The sequence below is a fragment of the Vicia villosa genome, linkage group LG4 (genome assembly GCF_029867415.1).
Source record: "Vicia villosa cultivar HV-30 ecotype Madison, WI linkage group LG4, Vvil1.0, whole genome shotgun sequence".
NCBI lineage: Eukaryota > Viridiplantae > Streptophyta > Magnoliopsida > Fabales > Fabaceae > Vicia > Vicia villosa.
This window is the reverse complement of record NC_081183.1, coordinates 191,332,446-191,360,427: the sequence shown is the minus strand read 5'-3', so window position 1 is coordinate 191,360,427 and position 27,982 is coordinate 191,332,446. Positions and strand designations below refer to the sequence as shown.

Below are 27,982 nucleotides of genomic sequence, written 5' to 3'. Positions count from 1 at the left end.
GTTGCCTCATATATAGTAATGATGTAATGAAAAAGACATTGATGATACCTCATTAATAAATAACTATAATGATACCAATTCTCATTAAATGTTGTATATTTTAACCCATATATAACGATATCAACAAAAGTAAAATTAAACAAACTCAAAACTTGTTTGAATTCAGCCTTAGGCACACAATGGTGTTAAATTTTTTTGAGAGATTTTTGCTGTCAGTTATGGTACTTCCCATTTCGAAAAACTCAAAACAAGTTTGAATTCAGCCTTAGACACACACTGGTGCTAAATTTTTTGAGACTTTTGCTGTCAGTTATGGTACTTCCCATTTCGAAAAACTCAAAACAAGTTTGAAATCAGCCTTAGGCACACAATGGTGTTAAATTTTTCGAGACTTTTGCTGTCAGTTATGGTACTTCCCATTTCAAATGATTAGTCTTTGCAATTACACATACTGCATACTTGCTTGATTCTTTGATTTTTTTTTCATGCTACTAGTATCATTCAAGTTATAGAATTCAAACACGCACCACACTACATGTTTTGATCAATTTCTAGCAATAGATAAGAATAATATGTCGAGAATTCGTGATACAGGCAATAGAGACTTAGTCGATGCATCAGTTAGACAAAAGAATCAACATAGGATACGAGCAATCCAGACTGGATTTAGTGAGCCTCAGCCTCAGGAGCCTGATGTGTAGGAGCCAAAGATGGAGGTGCCTAAGATTCAAGTTAAGGTATTGTCTAAAGGCATGTCTGACACATCAATATTGTACCTTTACAAGAACCACGTGGTCATACATATCTCAGAGAGCTCTGAAAAATTAAAAAGATACCAAAAGAAATTCACCTTCATTACTGGATATGTATCCTTAAACAATCTCAATGGCAACCTACACTTTGCCAACAAATTTCTCTACTTTCACCATTTGTGCAGCAAATCCTCAAGCAAAAAACAAGTTGAAAGTAAAGTATACTATTAGTTTGTAATCATTACTTTATCAAAACTTCATAGCAAAATGAAACAGAAAAACACACTAAAGGCACAGTTGGTTCCAATGTAACATTAGAGTCACAAAACCTTTAGTTGGTCTTTTCTGTATTGGTAACTAAGCCACTATTGTTTACATCATCGGAGTCTTCGAAAGGAGACTAACCAAGTTTGATAATGAACTGCACCATGACAACCTTATATATCCAAGCATTGAGTTGAGACTAACAACACCAGTATGCATAATGCTCGTCTTTGCGTTGGATACTGACAAGGCCTCCGCACTTCAAACAGATGAAACTACTTCCATCAGAACCTGCGTCTAATACTACTTGCATCCTGCCACTTTCTGCCAGTATGGATGTCCCGTTTGCATCTGTGGTAACTGATGGAGGGTTGGTAATGGTAGTTGCGGATGGTTCAGTTAATGGTTCAGTTAGTGCTGGCTGAACTTCAGCAATGGCACACTCGGCAAACAAAGATGCCAGCTGATCAGCTGCGGCGTTCTGTTGCAGTCTACTTTTATAGAGCTCGCGTGCGCGATCCAAGGACTGGAATACAGCTTCATCCCCACCTCTATTCTTCACTGCTACAACCACCTGTTTAAATTATAAGCAAAATATCAGCCACCAGCCCACAATAAGTACAGACACCGGAAACACGACACCGACACTAACACTGGTAATAATTTGAAGAAAAAAAATTAAACATAATAACAAGTGTCGGTATCAGTTTCGGATACCGACACAAACACACATTTTTCCAGAGAAATGACATCACATATAAGAACATATAGAGTTGGGACTATGAAGAGTCTAGACAATTTCACCCTTAATCTGAACCAGTTCCTATCAATTTCACACATCAGAAGAACACATAATGACCTCTATGGAATGCTTGAATAGCTGATTCAAAAACCACTTTTTACAATGTAGGTTCTGGAAACACGAGAATGAGAGATAAAACCGTAACATGTTCCAAAACTGATCATTGCATTTTAGGATAAAGGGATAACATGAGTGAAAATACGATCTCTTAAAATGTACATAAATGTAGTTCATAGACGTGGTTATTAAAGTGTTAGACTTGGTTAATAGATGCTATACTAAGTTGCAAGGATACAGGTACGGTGCTGAATACGTGATTCTTAGAAAAACTAAGGTAACGGTATGTAAAAAAAATGCAAAATTCAAAAGTACACCATTTAACAAAATAAATGCAAGAAAAATGTCTTTCATAGTTTACTATATCACAACAAATCAAAACATAATTAGGAAATAAATATACAAAATCAAGAAAATTAGGATAAAAAGATGATAATTGTGTAACCAAAAAAAAATGATAATTACATAATAAGTGTCGACGAATGTTATTCTATATATAGAACGAAATTGAAAACAAATGTACAATATAATAGGAAAAGTATCAATATCATAAAATTAATTATTTTACAAATTCATTTTAGTGCGTATTCAGTACTTACCATACGAGCAACAAACACAACGGTTACGACACGAATTTTGAACTACCCATGTTTCAGAGATATTATATCATATTCCTCGACATGTTAACCACATATTTGAACTTTATTAACCACAAACTTAAACATGAGTAGCCTTGATTTTCAAGTGCTCAAATCTACATGTAGTCAGAACACCATAAATTGTCCTTAATAGTGTTCAAATATGTGGTTAATTAAGTTCATTTGATGGTTAGAGAGTAATTCAATTTTTATATACCCAGCAACCACTCATTGAACAGCGTTATCTACATGCTTGAACGTCATTAACCATTTAAAAAGTCGCACTTTGGTGTTCTAGATTGATGTTTAAATAACATTTCAAGAAAATGTATGGTGACCCAAACCTATCAAGAACCACTCTATAGATGCTATAAGACTCCATTTCGATAAGGCAAGAAACTTTGTACTCTTTTAAAACTTGTATGAATGTCACCAAGGCAATGCTAGGTTGATAGTTTAAAAAATGTTAGGAAATTGAAAGAGCTAGCAAGAGGAAGAAACCAAAGTCAAAATAAGGGTGAAGTAGGGGAAAACTACATGCTTTTAGAAGTTTCAAATCATCCAAACACCATAAAACTTAAGATCTTCAAAACTTTCATAAACTTTATGAGCAAGGATTTGACAATTCGCATGATAATCTCCCATTTTCCTCTATTTATTTTAAAATCTCCCAAACAAAACTCCTAACAGCTAGGTTTTGCTTGATCTCAAAGAAAAGGTGCTTTGAAAACAAACAAGCAAAAAAGCTATAATCCAACCACACACTTCAAACTCCTATTCACTAGTTAAGTGAAGTTACCAGCAATAGTTCATTACTTCATTTCAGCCCAAAGAAAAGTTTACAAGGAAATTCAACATACAGCAATTACAACAACCCATTAACAAATTTCAAATCCCCAAATGTTTGATACAAAAAAATAAACAAAGCTATCAAATAAAAATCATTACTTTTTAGTTTTTACAAATGAAAACCCAAGAATTTCCAGCATGCAAAATAAAATGATCCCTAATTTTTTCCTAAAATTAATCAAATTCGACGAATTACAAACAAGTTATTCGATCAAAATGTTGAAATCAAAGAGGAATAGAAACAAGATTACCGCTTGAAGGGCTTGAGAAGGTTTGCCTTGATTGATGAGTTGGCGAGCCAATGTGAGTAATTCACGAATGTCGTTGTTCTGACCGGAGCTTGAAGCTTCCGTTTCCATCAAATCAGCGTCCATTTTTTTCCAGATATTTTCTTCTAGTGTTTCGCTTTAATCACAATCAGAAGAAGGAACCCAAATCCAATGAAGAAGAAGAAGAAGATGTAATGAAGAGTTGGAGAATGAAAATGAATATGGTTCTTTGTTTCTTTCTAGCACATTCTTCTGGTCTTTTTCTTTGTTTTGAGCCACGTCATCAAGAGTCTGACATCATTAAAGTTGGGTTAGAGATGGGCTGAGTATTGTTTATTAAGCCCACTTGTTTTCGATGCGATAAAGTGGAATGAAAATAAACAGTCCAACACTCAATTAAATAAAGTATTTGAGAATCATTTTAGAGTGGATGTGGAAAACATACCTAAAATTAGAGACTATGGAGATTATATAGAATGGGTGGTTAGATCGATGTCGTTTAAATCGACTTGTTGTGTGGATTATCGTTCAATTAGATCTTACAATGTGATATAGGTCATAGGCCATGATCGCTTGCTTTGTGTTTGGATGAGGTATCACATGCTCCTATTTGTTGCTTGTGTCATCCTTATTGGACCTCGTGATTGAAATTTTGTCCACGAGCCTTTGGAACGGTTAATAATAGTTACCATTAAATCTTTGTTACTAGTTTTTAAAGCAATAGATGTGTGGTTTGGATTATCTTTGACTGTCCACCAAATTTTTTGTTTGGTCTCCTAATGAAGGAAGTGGAAAGACTCTAAGGGGAAGCTTGTTGCATTAGTAATAGGCGCATTGAAATCTTTTCTCGTAACTGCCATGCTTAATAGAGGAAAACTTGACGCATGATTTTAGGTCAGACAGTCATGATGACCATCTTTTTTAGGGTACTTGAGTGTTTAAGTATATCAAAGTGAGATTTAGATTGTTGATTATAAAGTTTTTATTTTTTGTGTAATCTAGTCGGATTGAAGGTTGGCTTTTCCCTTTTTTTTAACTCTTGAGGTCAAAGAATTCTTTATTTGTTTTTCTACCGTTGCTTCTTGTTTATGCAAACATTTATTGTTAATCGTTGTTCGGATGTCATTGTAGTGTCTTTATGGTGGCTTTTATTCATGTAATCTATCAATATCATTTCTTTCGAGGTAAAAATCAAAGTCTATTTCTCTTATGTATTTGTTTACCCTTTAATAGACTTTTTTTTGGAAGATGGTTATGGAAGATTTGAATGAAGGAGTTGCAGTTGGACATGGAAGGATGGTTAGTAGCCTCAATTTCAAAGGTTATAAGGGGCTTCATTTTTCATGTTTTTTAAACTATTTTTGTTGAGTTGATTGCAATCTATAAGATTACAATTGGATTTTCATATCAACAAAAATAAAGAAAAAACTGATCATAATTGATCACACACTAAATGTTTGATAAATTTCTTAAGTCAAGTTTTTGTTTAATATTCTATTGAAAGTCGATTATCATTGTATGCTTTTATTCAAACGTTATTGTTGAAAACATATTGATTAATTTTCTCATCAATCAAATACGTTCGTTACGGTTTAAACGCATTTCCGGCCCTTTCAATAATGATTCGGGATAGACGATTGTCGATCTAGAATTGTTTCCGCTCAATTTCAAAGGTTATAAGGGGCTTCATTTTTTATGTTTTTAAACTATTTTTGTTGAGTTGATTACAATCTATAAGATTACAATTGGATTTTCATATCAACGAAAATAAAGAAAAATCTGATCATAATTGATCGCACACTAAGGGTGTGTTTGGTAGAGAGAAAAAATTGAAAAAAGAGAAAGATGTGAGAAAGAAGGTGAAAAGAGAGAAAAAGAAGAGAAATAGAGTAGATTTGATGTATTGTTTGGTATAAAAGAAAGAAAAGAGAGATAGAAGGGAAAGAGATGTATATAATTTTTGAAAAGACACAAATACCTTTAGAAAAATATACAATATTACATATAAAATTTATTCACATAAATAAATAATTAAATTAGTTTAATTTTATCTAATAAATTAATTTTAACTTTATAATTTTTTAAACAAATACAAATAAGTTATTAAATTAATTTATGATATTACTTAATTTTATTATTACAAAACAAGAGCAATGCTACAAAGAAATTTTTTCAATTAAGTTTCTTATCTAAAATAAATATGATAATGCAGTCAACGTAACTCACAAGTGATGTAAGGGCAAAATAGGAAAGATGAATTGTTTGAGGCAGTCTCTCCTCTTTCTTCGCATTATTGGAGAGAAGAAAAACTATGTGCGCCATACATAAATTTAATCTCTCTTCTTAATTTCCCTGCAATACCAAGCAGATAAACTTTAGCATTTCTTTGCTTACTCTCTCTCAGCTATTTCTCTTGTGTGTATTTCACTCATTCCAAGCAGGCCTTAAGTGTTCGATAAATTTCTTAAGTTAAGTTTTTGTTTAATATTTTATTGAAAGTCGATTATCATTGTATGCTTTTATTCAAACGTTATTGTTGAAAACATATTGATTAATTTTCTCATCAATCGAATACGTTCGTTACGGTTTAAACGCATATCCAACCCTTTCAATAACGGTTCGGGATAGACGATTGTCGATCTAGAATTATTTTTGCTTGCTATAGTTGATATAAATTTTAAAATAGTTTTTTAAACAAGAAAATTTCATTAGAGATCTATTCACACCCCTCTAAATCGTTGCGTATCGTCTAACATATGCATGAAGTTTGACGTGTGTTATCTCTCTTCATGAATGCATGTTTTCCTTGATAGGCCATTGTCTTCATTTCAACAACTTTGAGGTAGGCGTTCTTAATTATTTGGGAGTTGTCTTCTTTCAATTGCATCCGATGAGTTTGACATATATCAAAGTCTTCTAATACTGGTGGGAGTATAAGAAAAGCATATCAGCCTTGATTTTTTTTCATCTCTTACACGTCCAACGTCGGTTGACCGACTCAGCTCAGGGTCAAGGCCTACTTTCTCTTAGGCAACGTCAAAATATGTTCGAGGTCTATTTGGATTGAGCTAAGAATTTTAAATATCAATACTTCTTGATTACTCCTCTCTCAGTATGTGAGTAAATGTGATGTTCAATTTAATACGCCCTAGAAATGTTCGGAGAGTTTAGGGTGGAGTCTAAACTCTAGGTTGCCCTATTTTTGTGCTTTATGTTCTTTAATGAGTTACATATGATGCTGCATACATTTTATAAAAATTTGATTGCTCACCAAACACTATCAGTGTAGTATGTATGGCAAAATGACTAGCACCCCACAAACATGGACGGCGGCATTCAGATAAACCCACTTACTCCATTTCTCTATGCTACCAAATTTATCAATTCGTTATAAAGAGTTATTCCCAATTTTCTTTTTTTTCATAAAGTAAACTTTTTTAATAAGTTTTTTTCATATAATTTTATACTATGTCTGTCTAATATTAAATATGAATATGTTATTAATAAGATTTCGTCATATTATGATAGTTTAATATCTTCGGTTAGACACAATCTTAATTGTTTGATAATATAACTTTTAAAATATATTATAACTAAATGCGAGTAGACATCTCTCAGATATTATACTACAGTCTATTAGTGCCAAATAATTAATTGCTACAATAATCCACACTTTCAAAAAGTGATAGTGCTGCTTAGATGAACTTTAGTATTGCACCATTAATTATAAAATTAGTTAATTAGTTACATATGCTTTCTTAGATATAATATATCTTTTTGAGCTGGAACGCATGGTTATGCCTGGTTACAGTGCAGACATTGAATAACTAATTACTAATTTCTTCCAAATTATTATGGGAGTAGTTGAGCAATTTGGGTTCCTTTTGTTTTCTCTTCACTTTACTTTTCAATTTTGTCAAATGAATAGGATCTTGTCTCAATACTTAATACAAAGAATATATGTTATCTTTTATTTTTAAGTCTTGTCTTGACAAAGTTCTCTTTGTAATTGTTGCAAAAGTAAAAGTGCTATAATAAAACAAGTAAATCTATTTAAAAAAAAAACAAGTAAATAAAACAAGTAAATCTATTAATTAAATGAAAAAAAATGAAACTTTTTTGTTTTTACTATTATTTTTATAAATATTTTAATTTTCGACAACTAAATAAATATTATGACAAGTTATATTAATTTTCCTCAAAGTAATTTTAAAGGACATAAACACTTATTTAATTTTTATTTTTAAGAGAATTACAATTTCAGTAAAAGAGAAGGAGGAGAAGACCATTTTTTGTCTATAAATGATTTTTAAATAAATTGGTGAACTCTAGCATCTTTACGGATTTACTTTAGAACTTTGTCCTCTCTACAGTGGATCGACTGTTTGCCTTGTTTTAGAGATTAGTGGTGGTCTTTTGGTTCCTTTTGATAGACTTTGATCTGTTGGTGGATCTAGTTGGTTTGAGATCTAACATGTGAGTAGCGATCAAGGTGAATTTTTAGCAGCTGCGGTCAGTTTTGGATGATGCGGTGAATAAAGTGAGTGACAACATTAGTGATGCTGTAAATGATTTTGTCTGTGCTTATGAGGTTTCTATCCTGAGAACAATGAAATTCATGTTGAGACTATCCCTATCAATGAAGGTGTAAATAAGGATGTTGGTCTTAGTAAATGTGGAGAATGTATTCTTTGGTAATTTGTTAAACATGCTGAATTTTATGGCATCCAGGCACCTATTGGTGTTCCCTCTTTAATTTGTGGCACTTTGACTGTTTAAAAGAAAGACATTATTACTTGTGAGGATGAGATTGGTGTTGCCCCAAGTGTTTTGACTTTTAGTTACATGTTAAATGTTGGGAAAAGTATTGTTGACATTGTGATACACATTATTGCACTCGTTGATGAAACCGGTCTGGTTTTTGATGGAGAATTACTGTATCGGCTTATGAGAAGTCATATTCTCAAAGGCTTCTATTCATGCAAGACATAGTCTCGTCTCATTAAAAAAGTGTGGTCTCCCAAATCTGCTAGAGCTTCTTCATCTCAACATATTGCTACTGCTACTGAAATGTTGATCTTCAACTATGATATGTGGTGTATATGTTCTTGTTATATGGTACTAATTCCCATTTCGAGGCAATTACTGGGAGATGGTGATATGCAAGAAGGGCTATTGCTTCTATCTGGTGTTCCTAAGAAGTTGTGTGATGTTGGTATCTGTAAGCTCATGCTTATAGTGGATTTAGCTAACGTTGTGTTTGTTTTCACTGCACTCTAATTATTATGTCATGAAGAATGTCAGCAAGACCGTGCATAACATCTTGCTTGTTGGCAGGATCTACTAATGCATTGTTGGTTTCTGGATCCATTTGGTCGTTTCTCCACTAATTAGTTGTTGGTGATACTCTATCCTTTGTCTCTTTTGAGGAAAATAAGGGGAGAAAAAGGCACACCACACTTCTCTTTGAGTTTCTTGTGTATTATTTGTGGTGCCTTTCTTTGAAAAAATGTTTAATCTGTGTTATATGTACTTTGCCTAAAAATTAGTCAAAGGGGGAGTTTGTTATTACGTTTGGATTGACTTATTTTTAGAGGCTAAATAGAAAGTAAGATATCGCGAAAGTTGTTTAGCACATATTAGCTCGTTTGGTTTTGTGTTTGATTTTAGAGGTTATTACAAGAGTTGATTCAGGTTTGTTCTGTCCAAGTTTTTGCTGACGTTGCTTGAAAGGAATATTTGGTTTTAAGAACCTCGCTGAGCAAGATATTTGGAATATGTTGTGTGACATCTTGGTGTGCGTGCTATACAGATTAGTTCTAATTCACTTTAAAATTATTCAAGATTTGTCAGTTTTAATTCTTCAAAAAGTCTGATGAAGTTGCGTATAGAAAAAAACATTTTAATCCAAATTAGTTTGGTCAAATATTTGATTAAATCATATATTTATTTGGAGAATATCTTAATTGAATATGATTTAAATAATAAATTTGAATTTGCATTTATTAAAAGATTTGGAGCAGATTTATTTAAAGGAGATTTATTTTCTTTGATATCCAATTAAAAATCAGATTGAATAAGTAGTTTTTGGTTTAAAGGAAACGGGATTGAATTTGATTTAATCAAGAGATTTATTCTGAATCCTTTACTTGAAAATTTAGAATTATGATTTATATCAACTAAATATTTTATTTGATTTGTATAAGGTTCATAATTATTTTACGTGGGTAGATGTCAAGCCAAATGTTCCATGATCTGTGAGACATCTTGTCTCGTACTGGTTACTTGGAGAGCAAGATAAATTGAAGTGTATATTGTCCTTTTAAGATTTGTTTCTTTTTTTGTTATATCAGAGATATAAGTTTGTTAGCATGAGTTTGGATTTGGAAAAGATATATTTTTAGCAAGATTTCCTTTAAAATGTTTATTTCTTCAAGATCAATCCAGGATCTCAATCATCATAATGAAGATTTGATTGGTTGTGTGTATTGTTTGGAAGATATGATATAAATTAAATGCAGGAAGATTGATTTTTTTATAATAAAGAGATTTAGATTAAGTATAGAAATGATCAATCCAGATTGGCAATCAACATTATTGAAGATTGATCTCTTGTGATTTTTGAATTAATAGTTTATTTTCTTATGTGTACAATCATGAGATTATTGAAACTGCACTTTCTGAAATAATGAAGTTTTTATCCGAATCAGTTTATTAAAAATGAAATTTGAAGATTTCTGATAGGATTCAAGAATTAACCAATCAGGCTTTCAATAATTATAATGAGGGATTGGTTTGTGCACTTTTGAGATTGCAGCCAAATTCATGAAGAAACACGGTTGGGCTTTTGGAGTTGGATAATTGTGATCATGTAAGGAGTTCATCTCTTTTGTGAAGAATTAGAAATTGATAGAAAAAATCTACTCTATAGAAGAGTTTTAGTTGAGTCTTTTTTATTTTGTATCGTGGAACTCTATTCGCTATTGTCTTTCTTATATAAAGGAACTAGTAATAAACACGTGCATTCGCACGGGTTCTGTTCGGTTACACGAATTTGGATACATCATTTATTTTAAATAAAAATGTTAAAAAAGAAAAAAAAATAGATAAATAATTGATTATTTCGTATACGAAAATATTTAGATCAATAATAGAGTTTTTCCCGTATACCATTTTTAGATTAAAAATATTTAATCATAAATACCATTTCTCGTATATAAAAATATTTAGATCAATAATAGTTTTTTTTTCTGTATACAGACTTTATTTTTGTTTAGTATCATTTGCAAAAATATTTGGATCAATAGTAAATTTTATATATAAAAATATTTAGATCAATAATAAATTTTTTCCCGTATACCATTTTTGAATAAAAAATATTTGGGTCATAAATATTCGTAAATAATAGATTTTTTTCCGTATAAAAATATTATTTTTGTTTAGGTATCATTTACAAAAATATTTGATCAATATTAAATTTGTGTATATTAAAATATTTAGATCAATAGTATATTTTTTCCCGTATACCATTTTTGGATCAAAAATATTTGATCATAAATACCATTTCTCGTATATAAAAATATTTAGGTCAATAATAGATTGTTCCCTGTATACAGACTTCATTTTTGTTTAGGTATCATTTACAAAAATATTTGGATCAGTAAATTTCGTATATACAAATATTTACATCAATAGTAGATTTTTTCCCGTATACCTTTTTTGAATAAAAAATATTTGGATCATAAATAATATTTTTCGTAAACAATAATACAAATATTATTTTTATTTATGTATCATTTACAAAAATATTTGGATCAATATTAAATTTTCGTATAAAAAATATTTAGATCAATAATAGATTTTTTCTCGTATACCATTTCTCGTATATAAAAATATTTAAATCAATAATAGATTTTTTTCCCGTATACATACCTCATTTTTGTTTAGGTATCATTTACAAAAATATTTGGATCAATAGTATATTTCGTATATAAAAATATTTAGATCAATAGTGGATTATTTTCCCGTATACCATTTCGGAATAAAAAATTTGGATCATAAATACCATTTTTCGTAAATAATAGATTTTTTTCCATATACAAATATTATTTTTCTTTAGGTGTTATTTACAAAAATATTTGGATCAATATCAAATTTTCGTATATAAAAATATTTAGATCAATAATAGATTTTTTGACCTATTCCATTTTTGAATAAAAAATATTTGGATCATAAATAACATTTTTCGTATATAAAAATATTTAGATAAATAATAGATTTTTTTCCCGTATACAAACTTCATTTTTGTTTAGGTATCATTTACAAAAATGTTTGGAACAATAGTAAATTTCGTATATAAAAATATTTAGATCAATAGTAGATTTTTTTCCGTATATTATTTTTGAATAAAAAATATTTGGATCATAAATACCATTTTTCGTAAATAATATATTTTTTTCATATACAAATATTATTTTTATTTAGGTATCATTTACAAAAGTATTTGAATCAATATTAAATTTTCGTATATAAAAATATTTAGATCAATAAAAGATTTTTTGAATAAATTTTTTTCGTATATCATTTTTGACTAAAAAATATTTCGATCATAAATACCATTTTTCGTATATAAAAAAATATATATCAATAATAGATTTTTTTGTGGAAAAAAGAAGTGAGAAAGTGATGAAAGAGAAAAAAAATAGACAATGAAGAGAGATTTGATAAGTTTGATAAAATATAAGAGTTGTATTATTTTAATAATAAGTTTAAGAACTTTATGGTGTAAAAATCAAAAAACCACAATTTTGATGTGGTGGCAAAAAATTAAATAAGGGTATTTTTGACTTTTCCACAACCATTAATTTTCTTATATTATAGATATAGTTTGTTTTGAGATGTAACTTTGTTTCATCATTCTTATACTGTTGTTATTGTCCAAATAATTGGAGAGTGCTTGAGTTAAAGCGAGAGGTGTCTTAGATTCAAGAGAGTCCTGATCAAATCTCCACGGGTAGTATTAGGAAAGTGACACTAGACGAAGTGAGTTCAGATAAGACCAATTGCACTTCTAACTATTAAGAGTTGAGTTCTTCTACCGAGAATCTTGAATATAAATTCATGGATAGTATTAGGAAAAGAGGAATGGAACCATGAGGGTTCAACTAAGACTAATTTATACTTTTGACTATTAAGAATGGATTTTCTTTTATTGGGTTAACGCCCTCCAGACGTAAGTGATTTTGTATCAAATGGAATTATCGATTCTTGTATAATTTATATTTTATTTTTATTTTGTCTGCTAAGTAATTAACTTCTCATAGACATTATGCCAGACATTGTATTTTATATTTTTTTGAAGAACATAATTTTATATCAATCTCTATAACTATGAATTACTATTGAGTCTTTTATATTTACTCAAAAATATTATCAATAATACTTTTCTCTTATCTTTTTAACATATAATCTCAAATTCAACACTATTATAAACTTTTTCTATATCATTCTTTAATTATAGTAAACTTAATTCAATTCTATAAAATCGATATGCATATTGCTTCCACTTATAAACATATATTCAAAATATATATTCTTGAAAGTAAGACTCCTAACATAATCACCTATAAAATTTTAGAAAACATCATACTACAAAAAAAAAAAAAAAACAACAAATAACCCTTTTTTTTTTTTACATGTATGTTATAAGTTTTGTAAGTTATTTTATTTATTTTATTATAAAAAATAATTAATTTTATTTATATGTTTAACCTAAATCTTTATTTTATATATATATATATATATATATATATATATATATATATATATATATATATATATATATATATATATATATATATATATATATATATATATATAGAAGATACTAGAAAATATTCTAAATTATCCATTTTTTTTGGAAATATTTTAAATTACCCTTTGGTTAATAAATTTACACTACATAAGAAATTATTTAGTAATTAGTTAATGAGTCAATTATTTTCATTCTAAATAGACCATAATATAACACGCAGCTCGATCACATTTAGTCATTTTTTAATTTCAACTTTTTTACTTTTCATTTTCTTCTTTTGATTCAAATTTTAAATTTCTTCACTTTCTCACTTTCATTTTAAATTTTTCTCTCCATTTTCTCTTTCCCTTTTTATTTTTTTAAGCATAAATAATAAAACATTGAACCCTTTTTTAATATAATGAAGAAGAAAACTAAAATATATTGAATTTTAAAACACAAAAGTTAGTCTCCACATAAAACATAACTATTTTATGGTTATTAAAACATTATTTATTTAAATATTTAAAAATAATTCATAGTTATGAAATTAATAAATTATTTTTAATTAATAATTATCTTTATTTGAGAGAGATAATTTTTATTTTTTTTCTTTCTTCATCTCACACAATTTTTTCTTTTTGAATGGTTATTTAATACAATTGAGTGTATACGATTATTGTTCATTTTACAATTAAGTAATTCATTTCAAATTTACATTTGTATCTAAATATATTTTATACCTTATTAAATTGGATAAGGTTAAATATGTTTGCGGTCCTCCTAAATATCTCAAATTTTACTTTTAGCCCATCAAAATATTTTCTTCAAAGTATAGTCCTCCAAAAAAATATTTATGCACATTTTTTGTCCCTTTTACAACTTAGCGATGATTTTTACAACTTAGCGACGGAATTAGCAACAGTTTTAGCAACAATTTATTAATTAGCGAGCGAATTAGAGAGATTTTTAGCGACAGTTTTAGTATTAGGGACCAAAAGTGTGGATGAAAAATTTTAGGAGGACCATTCTTTGAAGAAAATATTTTGAAGAACTAAAAATGAAATTTAAAATATTTATGAGGACCACAAACATATTTAACCCAATTAGATAATACTCAATAGCAGTGTGAACAACTAATTTTCCATCTCACGGATCATTATAAGGACAATATATATTTTATTTTAATCAACAATTGTCTTTATTTGAAAGATAAAATCTTTATTTCTAAATGTCAAAATTATTTTGTTGTCTTTCTCCATCTCACGGGTTCTTTGTTTTTTGTACAGTTATTTAATACAATTGAGTTTATATGATCATTGTTCATTTTACGATTAAGTAACTCATTTCAAAATTACATGTATAGCTAAATACATTTTATACCTTATCAAATTGGATAATACTCCATAGTCATGCATACAACTAATTTTCCATCTCACGAGTCACTATCACTGCAATACTCATTTTATTTTTTATCAACATTATTTAAGTTTATAAGATCATTGTTTATTTTACAATTAAGTAACTTATTTCAAATTTATATGTATATCTATATATATTTTATACCATATCAAATTGGATAATACTCCATAGTCGTATAAACAACTAATTTTTCACATTACTTTGAAAAATAAAATAAAAAATAGTTAAAAATGTGACTATTTTAATTAATTATAATTTATTTTTTATTTTCAAAGACAACCTAAAATTTACTTCAATATTTATTCCAATTACATTTTTTAAATTGCAAAATATGTTTATCGACTTCAAAAGGAGTTAAGGATTTTGACTTTTATTTTTATTTTTAAAAGGAGTTAGTTCTTGGTTGAATGGGTGACTCTTTTCTTTTTAAAAAGGAGTTAGTGTTCTAGCTTTGTAAAAATAAATTGTTTCATTTTAAAATATGTTTAAATTTGTTTCTGCCAAGTATTATGAAAAAAATTACATGTTATTTTTTATTTGGTAAATATTCTATTTTTATTATTTGATGATTTGCAATTTAAATTTAATATTTTTGTTGTTTCTATCTCATTACATTATATCTTTTCCCATAACTAAGAGATTTATAATTTTTTTTTATTTTGCATGAATATTATTAATTATTTTTTGTCATGAAAATGTGTTAGCTGATGCATATAAAACAAATATTTATTTGATTGGATAAAGAGTTGTAAATGGTAGTTGAATATATTATGATTGGTGGAGGTTTTTTTATGTGATCTTCAACGGACGGTGACTTTGTTTACTTATTAGAGTTAGGGATTGTATTTGTACTCAGAAACAACAACTGTCTCATATGCTTTTGTGGCTTAGAGTACTCAATTTTATGTGTTGCAAGATTATATATTGAAATATAGTGAATTATATTGTATGAACTATGATTACAATAGAGCTTTATATAGTCTTAGGGGTTAAATATGTTTTTAGTCCTTATAAATATGCGACCCTGCATTTTTAGTCCCTATAAAATTTTTCTTCAATGAATGGTCCTTCTAAAATTTTTATTCATCCAATTTCAGTCCCTGCTATTTTCTAAAATTTTAAAAACTGATTAATTTTCCTTTAATTTTTAAATTTTTGAATAATTTTTTTTTATATAAGTTTAGAATACTGTATAATATTTATTTACCAAGTTTTAGAATTTTTTAAAACGAGAAGAATTAAACGTGAATTTTTCAAATTTCAAAAAATAATGATAAAAGTAATGAAAATCTCAACTTAAAAATTAAATTTTGAGTCCCTTTTTTTTCTAGAAACTTTTTAAAACATTATGAACATATCTGCAAAATAATTATTCAAAAATACACATTGGTTTAACAGTAGGGACTGAAATTACATACATAAAAATTTTAGAAGGACTTTTCATTGAAGGAAAATTTTATAAGGACTAAAAATGCAGGATCGCATATTTATAAGGACTAAAAACATATTTATCCCTAGTCTTAGTGACATGATTTCAAGTTTTAACCTTAACAAATTTAATATTAAAAAAAACATAGTCACTAGTAAAAAAATATACATTTCCTAATAAGACATCACGTCAGTTAAATATGTAACCGATGTGAAAACATGAAAAAATTTAAATTTTGAAATTTTTTTATGACTTCCCAACTATGGAAAATTTAACCGAAAGAAAATATATTTTATTTTTATTTAAATAATTGAGTGTGTGAATTATCCCATCACTGGAATATTTGAGCGAAAGGAAAGACATTTTATTTTTATTTAAAAATATGAGCATTTAAGCTATTTCATCGATGAGATATTTGAACGGTACGAAAAATAGCTTTCCCTTCATGTCTATAATTTTCTTCACGCTTATCTTTGATTATGATGTTGTGTAGATCATATGAAGGATAAAGTACAGTTTCGGTTTATAAAGCGAGGAATATGGCTGGTAAGGAGTGAAGCTACTTTAATACGCTTTTGATGCTTCTGAATCTGTTAGGTCTTCCTACGTGTTTGTTGCTGACGAGGTCGATCTTCCGTTCCTCCAGAGTCCGTCGAACCCTTCCTTTGGAAGATGATTGTGCATATTTGGCCAATTTGTCTGGGTCTTCCCTAGAGGAAGAACTGGTGACTCTTGATAGGTATACTCAACGTGCCTCTGCCTCTCTGGCCCTTGGTGGAACTGACTGCTGGGAAGCTCTTTGGCCCGACCAACATATCTAAAGATTCAGATGAATACGCACCTGCAGGAAATATAGGTTTTGCATGAAGTTGTTGTTTCACCTTTAATATTAATGTCGAGCTTCAAGCCATTTCTCATGATCTTGATATTTCTTGGAATCTTGGTTTTAGAAATTGATTTGTGAGTCTGACTCTCAAACGACTTTGAAGTTTATTCAAGAGGGTGTGTCTTCTACTCATTATTATGTGCCTCTAGTGGATTATATCAAATCTCTTATTCATAAAGAGTGGCAGGTTGTCCTTGTTCACACCTTACGTGAAGGAACTCACTACTACAAAATATACCTTTGATAACACCATATTACTACGACCGTTTAAACAATTGTAGTAATAACTCATTTTCGTGCGCCTAAATTTTATTATTTTATTAAAATACATTTCATCACACTCCTAAATAACAACTATTGTGATAGATGAAAGGTTACTTACTTTGATTCCTAGAACCAACAATTTTTCCTCTTTTCGTTACAAAAGGCTTGTCCTTATACTCTTATAAATATATTAAAATTAAAATACTTATTACCACAACTATTACCAAAAGCCATTGTGAATGATACTTACATTTTATCACGGTTTTTGTTAACAACTGTGGTGATAAGTTTTAAATATATATAAGTGAAGTTAACAAGCTTCAGCATAGAATATCTGTCACGCTCAAAACAAAACCCTAACATCTCTCTCTTCCACGTGAAGGGAACTTGTCCTCATAAGCTTCTTCAAACTAAAAGGTAGTCGAGTTCATATGATTTATATTTCTTCTTCTTCTTCATAAGCTTTCGTCCATGTTATTCACACGCTTTCTTCCATTTTCTCAAAACAAAACCTTAACATCTCTCTCTCTCTTCCAACTCGTCCTCATAAGCTTCTTCAAACAAAAAAGTAATCAAGTTCATACGCTTCTTCTTCTTAATCTTTCTTCTAAGTTATTCATATATGTCCATGTATGATACTAGTTCTTCTTAAAGAGGGTTTTTCATTTGGCGTGATTTTCTTATTTTTTTGGGTTATCTCTACTTGGATTATGTTTCTGTTTATGTTAACATGTTGTTGATGTCATGCTAGTTTATGTTTCCAAATCAGGTTAACAATCTGAAAGTTGTTTATATTTTGAAATATGGCTCAAGAGTTTATGTTTCCAAATCTGATTGAGTTTATGTTTCCAAATCTGTTGATATTTGGCATGGTATTTTTTGACTTGTAGGGAAAGTGAATGAAAAAAATTAACTCAAAAAGGCACATACTATGGGTGTGGTTCACAAATGGTTTGTGTTACTATGGAGAAACAATACAAAAAGTATGAAGCTACTGTGGAAGCTTCATCCACCTTGTATTTTTTTCACAGCAACACAAAGTAGATCAACTTCATATCATTCCATGAATCTTTTCAATAAAGGTACGTTGGTGAAACATTTTATGAGTTGTTATGTTGTTGTATTTTGTTGATAAATATTGTGAATGTTTCTATATGTTGTTGTTGATAAATATTTCTTAGAAGATCCAGTTGGGTTTATTATATCGTATGTAGATTACTTGTTTTATTAACCTTCATTGAACATGCATTCATTTAAATTGATTTAGTAAATAATAATCTAAAAATTAAGTCATATTTGAAAACCAACTTAGATCCATCAATGTTTTTCGAATTGCATGCATCTCGTAATTCATCTATCGCTCCTTAACACATAGAACTTGGTCCAATGCCCCAAATTCTTTAGAGCAACAGTTCATTCTCTTTTAGTTTATATTGCAAAACATCAAATTTATTGAAAGAATTTGACTCATCATCATCATCGATTAAAATAATGATGATGATAGTGATGATAATGACTCTGATTAGTCAACATATTGATACTTTGCAAAATAAATTAGAAGAGAATGAATTGTTGCTTTGAAGAATTTGGAGCATTGAACCAAATTCTATATGTTAAAGAGCGAGAGATGAATTACGAGATGCATGCAATTCAAAAAATTGTGGTTCGTTTAAGTTGTTTTACAAGAATAATTAAATTTATCAGATTATTATCTTCTACATCATTTTTAATGGTTGTATATGTTTAGTGAGGTGTAGAAAAAAAGAAGCAATTATGATATTTTATAATAAACTCAAGTATACATACCACAACGGTTATCTTTTGTAACCGAAGTGAAATGTTAATTTTATTCTAAATAAAATTGTTGTTGCTGGGTTTCAAACCCATGACCTAAATACAGTTGTTTAAGATAATCGTTGTGACAGGTAACGCACTACCTAGTTTATCACCACGGTCACACACCCGTGGTGGAAACCAGCATACATACAATCACACACTACCTAACAACTGACGTACAACCGTCATTATAGGTATATCACAACCCGCTATCATATGTGTTTTCCGTAATAGTATATGTTAGTACTGATTAATTTGTTAAATCGGGAGTCTCGCTTGTTTGTTCAAAAGCTAGAAAAATTTTATTTGTCCCTCTCCTTTAATTAATATTTGTTTAGCAAACTCTATGAAAAAATTTCTATTTGTTCTCAACCATATTTGCAAGATATAATTTGTGAACTAGACAAAGATATTTGAATGAAGTAATATTATATATTTGAGGTTATATTTGTTTATATATGATCGTACATCATCACCACGAGTGAAACAACTACTACAGAAAATTGACATTCTTTGTACCAAAGATAATACAAAAGAATTCATTCATGGAAAATACTGTTTTCTATATATATCATGTCCATAATCTAACATGTATGACGTCCATGTGACGAAAAAGTAATGCAATAGCTATAGTTAGTAATATATAACCAACCACAAACCATGTGTATATCACTTCTTTCTTTGGACTACTATCCACCCAAAATCCCAATCATTTTGCTTATATACATAAAGCAACTCCAAACATGGCCTAATTATCACTGCTTGCTACCTTTGAATCAAAACAGAAAAAACCAAACAAACCAGAAACAAAAATGATGAATAGCATCTTTGCAAAACTATTATTCTCAACTTTGTGCATGCTCTTTGTCCTCAAAGCACAATCTTTAATATTTGCAGACCAAAGACTAGCCATAGTCTATCCAGTGATCCAAAACTTCAAGTCCTTGATCACTTCAGATCCATTAGGTGTTACAAAATCATGGACAGGTTCTGATATATGCAACTACAAAGGCTTCTACTGTGATAATCCACCAGATAACACCTCAGCTATTGCTTTAGCTTCTATTGATTTCAATGGCTTTCATCTTAGTGCTTCAACGCTCGATGGCTTTATCGATAAACTTCCTGATATCGCTCTTTTTCATGCAAATTCTAATAATTTCATTGGCACAATCACTTCTAAGATCACCAAACTTCCTTATCTTTATGAGCTTGATTTAAGCAATAACCAATTTTCAGGTCCTTTTCCAATGGCTGTTCTTGGTATGAACAGTTTAACTTTCTTGGATATAAGGTTCAATTTCTTCTCTGGTGGAGTTCCACAGCAGATCTTCACACAAAACCTTGAGATTCTTTTCATCAATGACAATCTTCTCACTCAAAAGTTACCTGAAAATTTAGCTTCAAGTTCAATATTCTTGCTCACTTTGGCTAACAATAAATTCGTCGGGCCGATACCGAGGGATCTTCCGAAGGCTTTGTCGGGTTTAACCGAAGTTGTTTTACTAAACAATGAATTAACAGGCTGTTTGCCTCATGAGATAGGTTATTTTCAAGAGGCTGTAGTTTTTGATGTTGGAAATAATCAACTTACTGGTCCTTTACCATTTTCTCTAAGCTGTCTTGAGAAAGTTGAGGTTGTTAATTTGGCTGGTAACATGTTTTATGGAATTGTTCCTGAGATTGTGTGTGCAGGTTTGATGAACTTGGTGAATTTTTCATTGTCTGATAACTATTTTACTCATGTGGGACCTTTTTGTAGGATGTTGATTCAAAGAGGTGTTCTTGATGTTGGGAGGAATTGTATTCATGATCTTCCTTTTCAAAGATCAGTGATTGAGTGTGCTGAGTTCTTTGCAAAACCAAAGATTTGTCCTTTTATGTGGTTTCATAGTTTCTTTCCTTGTAAGTTTCCATTTCAAAAATCTCAAGTTTCTTCTATTCCTTAGATTACATTTGTGTTGCAATTCTTTATCTGCTTTTTTTTTGGATCATGTGTAATGTATAATAATTGTGCTGAACATTTTCTATATGTTTCTACTTTAAAAGTCAATGTATGCAAATGATAATAATGACCGGAAACCTTAAACTTTTTATCAACAGGGTGTATGGATGATGTGAGTTCGAACCAACGATATTTTATTTATTTGAATTTAATTGATGAAATTTTTTCAAATGAGTGCTAGTAAAGATACAACATTGACAATTCTACCCATAAGAACTAGTAAAATATTTGTCAAAATCTTTTTTTGTGAGTTTAGTGTTTGTTCTCGTTGCTTCTTCTCTTTATATAACAGTTCTGACTATTTTACACGAAGACCCATTAGAAAAAATTTAATGTGATTGTCTCTAATTTGTATGACCTCTTAATGGAGATTATGAATCAGACATGATTACCCAAATCCCAAACCATGATATCCTCAATCAGTCATAAATGCATTCTCTATCATATCTCAATCATATGTTGCCTCGAGCTAGACTTGGGTCGACATAAATAACCTGCTCCATCAGCTATTACAACTCAGTCTTGTTCTTCTAGAGAAATCATTAATCAGGGCGAACTTCATGGAATTCGGGTTGAATCTAGTCCACTCAAGAACCCGGTCCAAGAACTCATACATTTATAAAGCCCTTAAAGTCTAGGTTGTAAAAGGGCGAAATGCTTTCCTAAATCATACCAAGAAACCGAACATGTACACAACTCCTCAAGCAGTAGTAGTGTAAGGACAAAATATTTACTTAAGTCATATCAAGAAACCAGACATGTAGGCAACTCCTCAATCATGAGATGTATAAAGGCGAAATGCTTTTCTGAGACTGACATGCCTCTACGCATGCTCATTTTTGGGCGAGGCATGGCATCCTGAGATCATGGTTGACCAATGTCTGTTGGTTGCTTGACTGCTCCACTTCCCCTAGTAGTGATGATAGAAACGTCTTAGAAATAGGAGACACTCGTGATCTATCCCTACTTCTTGCAACCCTATTATGGTATTCTTAAATGCGCCTGTCATTTTGTTTGTCACTCAAACCCTATAAATAAGCTTTTCTCTTTCTCATTTTTCTCATCTCGTACTTTACCTTATAAATTTTCAGTAAGTATCTTTGCGCCATTCTCTCTTTTTAGTCTGGAATTTTGAACAAACGCTCACGAAACCTAATAACACCTATTTTTCCCTTTCTTCTTTCATGATGTTTATTCAAGAGTGTGACTCATCTAGGAGGGTCATAGAATCCTAAAATAATGTCGAGATGTGCGATTTGTGAACTAAATGCATGCAAAGTTCAAAATGGGGTATGAGGAGAGTATATTGACAATTTGTAGAAATGGGGTTCTTCAGTAGTTATGCGAGTTTGTCTAGTGATAGTTCAAGGAACAAATCACCTAGTGATAGTGGCTTAGTTTCTTCTTCCTCAGGTTCTTGAATCGATCTAATTTAGCGTGGACTCAATATTGAAGTTCGTAATGATTTGTCTAGAAGAATAAGGTCAGTTGAAATAGCTGATGGACCATGATGATTATGTCCAAGTCTAGTGTAGGGTAATATCTAATTGAGATATGATAGAGAATAAATTTATGGTTGACTGAAGATATCATGACCTGAGATTTAGACCATTAAACTTGATTCCCAATCACCATTAAAAGGATATGCGACTTTATGAATCAAGGACAATCACATTAAATTGTTTTTGACGGATCTTCGTGTAAGACGAGTCAAAAATACTATACAAGAAGAAGAGCGAAAGCAAAACAAACACACAATTTCTAATTTCTAAAAGATAATTTGAATTTGACTTTATTAGAACTCACTTGTAAAATTATCATTAGTATATTTTACGAGTACCCAACCTAAGCCTAATTATTAGTAACTATCGCATAAAGCCTAATTATTAGTAACTATCGCATAAATAGATTGCAAATTAACATAAATATAAATATATACTATTGAAGAAAAAATGGTTGGACATTGAACAACCTTAAAGGAGAATAAACAAAAATTGCAAAGAAAAGGTACTTTTCAAAAGTAAATGGTCCCTAAATTTGTGATATACTGATATTGCAAGGATAAGCACAAGATTGCGGCGGTGCCTAAGTCACTTTTTTACTTTCTATTTGTCTTGGCTGCCACAATAAACAAAAAAGCTCCTACTTTTTCTTATCAATTGATCATCTATATATGCTCTCTCTCTCTCAATTACTCTTACTAAGCTCATAGTTTAGAACCTATTTAGCAAAGAGACACTGAAGTGTGTGCTTTCAATTACCTTTTAGGTGATAGTTATATTCCTAAATGTATAAAGTAAAAATCACCAAATCTTCCTAGTTGAAGCAAAATTCAATTGTTTTTTATCAATATGATTTTCAGTATGCATGTAGGACAAGGATCAACAATCTACTTCTACATGAGAGACACTAGAGATTAGGGGATTGAACTAAATCATTGCGGATGCACGATGAATATTCTCTCAATGTGAACAAAATCATTTTTTGAAGGCAATGTGATCAAAATCATGATTATTACATGTCACATAGAATCACAAATGATACAATACTTTTTTTGGTACAAAATAAAAGACTCCAACATTTAGAAAACTAAAGAAAAACTGGATTCTTTGTTTGACGGCTTAGAAACATTTGGTTTGCTGAAAAAACTTTGGAATAGCCAGAAATAGATGGTAAAAAGGGGACAATTTCTCTACCCATCACAAAAAAAATGGGTAGTGTACCTTCAACCAATCAGATGACACTATTTAATTTTTATGTATTTAATTATTTATTATATAGAATAATTGTTTGATGTTTTCAATGCATTTTACACTAAAGGTAACCTTACCCAACTTTTTAAGTTGGGTAAATAAGAATTCACCTTGTAAAAATAGTTAAGAATATATAATGAACATATAGAAACATAGACCAGAAAGAAAGAAGATAACCTTATAGATTACATTTTTAATAGAATATAAATAATAGTAGATATTAAAAACAAACAACACTATCTTGACTATAATAATAATAATAATAATAATAATAATAATAATAATAATAATAATTATTATTATTATTATTATTATTATTATTATTATTATTATTATTATTATTCTATCTTATATAAAAAAGTTGTTAAATTTTGGAGCCAAAATTTGGGATAATATAGTCATTTTTAAATTATTTAATTATTATTATTAAAGATTGATTCATTTAGGCTCTATTTGAAAGTTTGGAGAGGAAGAGAGAGGAGGGCTTTGGAAAATAGGAAGAATTTGGTGAAAAGGATAAAAAGATTTTGGGTAGGAGGGTTTTGGAGGGTTTGAGTTTATTCATAACACCAAAACCCGATAAAATAGGGAAACTCAAAAATTATATTAAAGGAGGGTTTTTGAGGGTCTTGAATTGCTTACATAAATTTTTTAAATATGTTGTTATATTATTCTGAAAATTAAAAATTTAGTAATAATAATGACTCTTTTATCATTCTAAACAAAATTATTTTTTCAAAAAATATCAAATATTTTTCTATATTTTTTTTAAATTTCGTTTTTGGAAGCCTTCCACTCTCATCGCCTCCAAACTCCCAAACATAACCTTAAGGTAAATTCCTATTAATTAAATATATTAATAATTCTACAAGCATATTAAGATAAATTTGATTTATTTTTCATTTAGCCACTAACTCCATAAACTTCATCGTGGTACTCCATAATTTTTTTGACTAAATTTAATTATCCACTAATATCTTATCAAATATAAAAAAAAAATTAAAATATAAAATAGAATTAATATTTAGGTCATTTAGTCGCACTAACTCCATTAACTACATTCTGGTACTCCAATTTTTTTTAAATTTAATTTAAAAATAATTGTCCACTAACATCTTATAAAAAATACTAAACACTAAAATAGAAGAAAATTGGGAAATAAACTTTATGATAAAAAAATTTTTGTTTATTTTCTAATTTTATAGATCTTTTGTTAATTTTTAATTATGAAAATTTTAAGACATTATAGATGAAGGTTAAACAAGTTTACTTACATATTTAGACAATCTTAAAATTAAGTATATTATTATTATTATTATTATTATTATTATTATTATTATTATTATTATTATTATTATTATTATTATTATTGAGTTTAATAGATCCACATACATATTATGGATTATGGATGGAGATAGGGCCGACCCAATAAATTTAGAAGGCCTATTTTAAGTTAAAAATAGAATTTCTTAATCAATCCCTTGATACTCTTAGGCACTTATCGCATTTCTATTTATGTCCTCTGTATCCAGATATACATGTCAGGAATCAACTTTTTTTGTCCAAAATATAATTTTTTTTTGGAGCAACATCTACGGAAGTATTTTGAACTGGTAAACGTTGGAAAAACTTCAACATAATTCAGTTCAGGGAAATTCCCGTAGATGCATATTCGGAACGTCGTCGTGCCAGATGTTTCCATAGATATAGTTCCGAAAGTTTCTGCTTTTCTTTTTCCACACTCACCTTCACCAACCTAAAAAACCATACATCATCAATATCATTTTTATTCCAAAATTCCAACTTTTCCGCGCAGCAAATCAAAGGGAGCAAGAGAAGATTCAATTTCAAGTAAAGATTCAACTTTGTCCATTACATCATCAAAATAGTACATCAATGTCATTAAAATATGTCATAAACAAAAACTCATATGTCACAAACATTATTAAAATCCAGGAGACCCCTAATCAATATATGCAATAGACAAGAGACGTCGTCCAGCATAATTGTAATCTCATCATGCGGTAGATAGAAGGAGGACGTCTCAAGGTACCATCTCTCTGCAAAATCCATCATCGTCACGTTGTGGACCATGTTGTAACCGATCTCACAAAGGTCCTTCAGACCAGAGGCAGTAAGGACATCCTAGAACCACTCCTCCTGTGGTTGCTCCAAAGATAATATCTTTCGTCCCTAGTTATAGAACTTTTGGGCATCACGCCACTAAATTTTTTTAATGAAAACAATGTTAATAAGAAACAATGTTACAAATAATAAATTTCCAATGAAAATAGAAATAATTTGAGTAGTTACCTCTCCATCCCAGACATGTTTGGCAGTATGCTCGGCGTACCCTGTCAGCAGGGACATATCGGATGGACTTCCCGGGAAACCCTCAGGTGCATCTTCGTCACCATCAACATCCTCCTATGGTGGGTCATCAACCTCTGGAGGTAGCACCAGATGAACATCGTCTACAAGAAGTAGAAAAGAACTATCTCAACGAGACTTGCGGGAATACGGGGCCTGTGATGAACCCTCAACAGAATCTTGACGCCTCCGGGATGAGTGGATGAAGGTTGTGCAATAGGATGTGCACTAGTCGTAGCTTCAGTTGTAGGCTTTGCAGGAACAGATGCACCGGCTCCCTCTATAATTGTATGGCTCCGTGCAGGTCAGACGAATACATGTTGTGCAACCCATCCATGTATAAGTCGGTCCTTTCTGTCAGCCATAAAGTATGCAAGGTATAACCAATAAATTAGAATTAGATACAAATAAATTAAAAAAAATTTACTTTCAGATATATACATATGGAAAACTTATGTGGATACACCAACGGAAGTAACCAGCATTTAAAACATTTGGGTTGTTCTGAAGTTGCATCTACAGAAATACCATAATGTCAACTTGTTCCATAGATGCACCTCCGGAAACTTCTACAACTTCAACATTCGCGAAAATGGCGTCTCTAACCCATGAAAATCCATTTTTTGAAGTCCTGATTTTTCGTTTAAGATGACAAACAATACCTACATTATCTCTAAACTATGTTTCTAAAACTATCTAAGGATTTCTAACCCTAAAAGTATATTCTAACTCTTTTACGGGAAATACTCAAAAATACCTCAGAAACTCGAAAACTTACTGATTATATTGAGCTTTGAATGATTTGGAGTGTGTTGATCGTTGAAGTTGATGTTCTCTGTCGAACTCAAATTTGGTGGAAATAGAATTTTTGAGGTTTGAGAGAGTTTGGAGAGATTGAAGATGAAAAGTTAAGAATGAGGGAGGAGAAGAGACTCTGGCGCAAATGTATCAAAAAAAGTTCCGGAGATACATAACGAAAAACATTTCGTAAATGCACCTCCGGAACAAACCAACGTTAAGTAAAAAAAGGTGTGTCCGAAGATACATGTCCGAAAACAGAGGCATTTTCGGAAGTGCACATAGTATCTAAGAACCCGAAAGGCTGGGGTAAGAAATTCTCTTTAAAAAAATGGGTCTAAATCAAATGAGAACTTTGTTATTATGAGAACTCAGAACTTTTAATAACAACCCTACGACTTAAAATCAATGCTTCAGATTTTACTTAAATTTTAAGAGACAATAATTAATAGTTAGATTCTGATTTAAATACATATCACATAAATGTATATCTGAGCATTGATTTTAAATCGTATGGTTATTATTAAAAGTTCGCAGTTCTCATAATAACCAAAGTTCTCATTTGATACATCCCCATATATATATATATATATATATATATATATATATATATATATATATATATATATATATATATATATATATATATATATATATATATATATATATATAATTTTAATAATTAAAAATAACACATCAAAAATACAATGGTATATTAACCAAACAAAACACTAAAAAATTATAAATATTATTTAAATTATAAATTGTTTTATATAATTTTATGTTTTTAAAATT

General features: G+C 29.7%; 2 protein-coding genes across 3 annotated transcripts; one reads left to right on the top strand and one right to left on the bottom strand.

Annotated features, from left to right (window-relative positions):
• Nucleotides 1–960: 960 nt before the first annotated feature.
• On the bottom strand, nt 961–3,872 carry LOC131596502 (uncharacterized). The gene is made up of 2 exons (XM_058869161.1): nt 3,614–3,872; nt 961–1,590 (listed from the first exon to the last, which is right to left on the bottom strand). Exons 1-2 carry the CDS (start codon nt 3,734–3,736, stop codon nt 1,216–1,218), a joined length of 498 nt encoding a protein of 165 aa, XP_058725144.1. The 5' UTR covers nt 3,737–3,872; the 3' UTR covers nt 961–1,215.
• Nucleotides 3,873–19,938: 16,066 nt separating this feature from the next.
• Nucleotides 19,939–21,361, top strand: LOC131596499 (uncharacterized protein At4g06744). 2 transcript variants are annotated; one of them, XM_058869159.1, is made up of 2 exons: nt 19,939–20,956; nt 21,024–21,159. In XM_058869159.1, the coding sequence occupies exons 1-2, from the start codon at nt 20,074–20,076 to the stop codon at nt 21,029–21,031; spliced, it is 891 nt and encodes a 296-aa protein (XP_058725142.1). In that variant the 5' UTR covers nt 19,939–20,073; the 3' UTR covers nt 21,032–21,159. The 2 variants fall into 2 exon arrangements, with proteins under 2 accessions (XP_058725142.1, XP_058725141.1); XM_058869158.1 differs by having other exon boundaries at nt 19,939–21,361.
• Nucleotides 21,362–27,982: the final 6,621 nt, after the last annotated feature.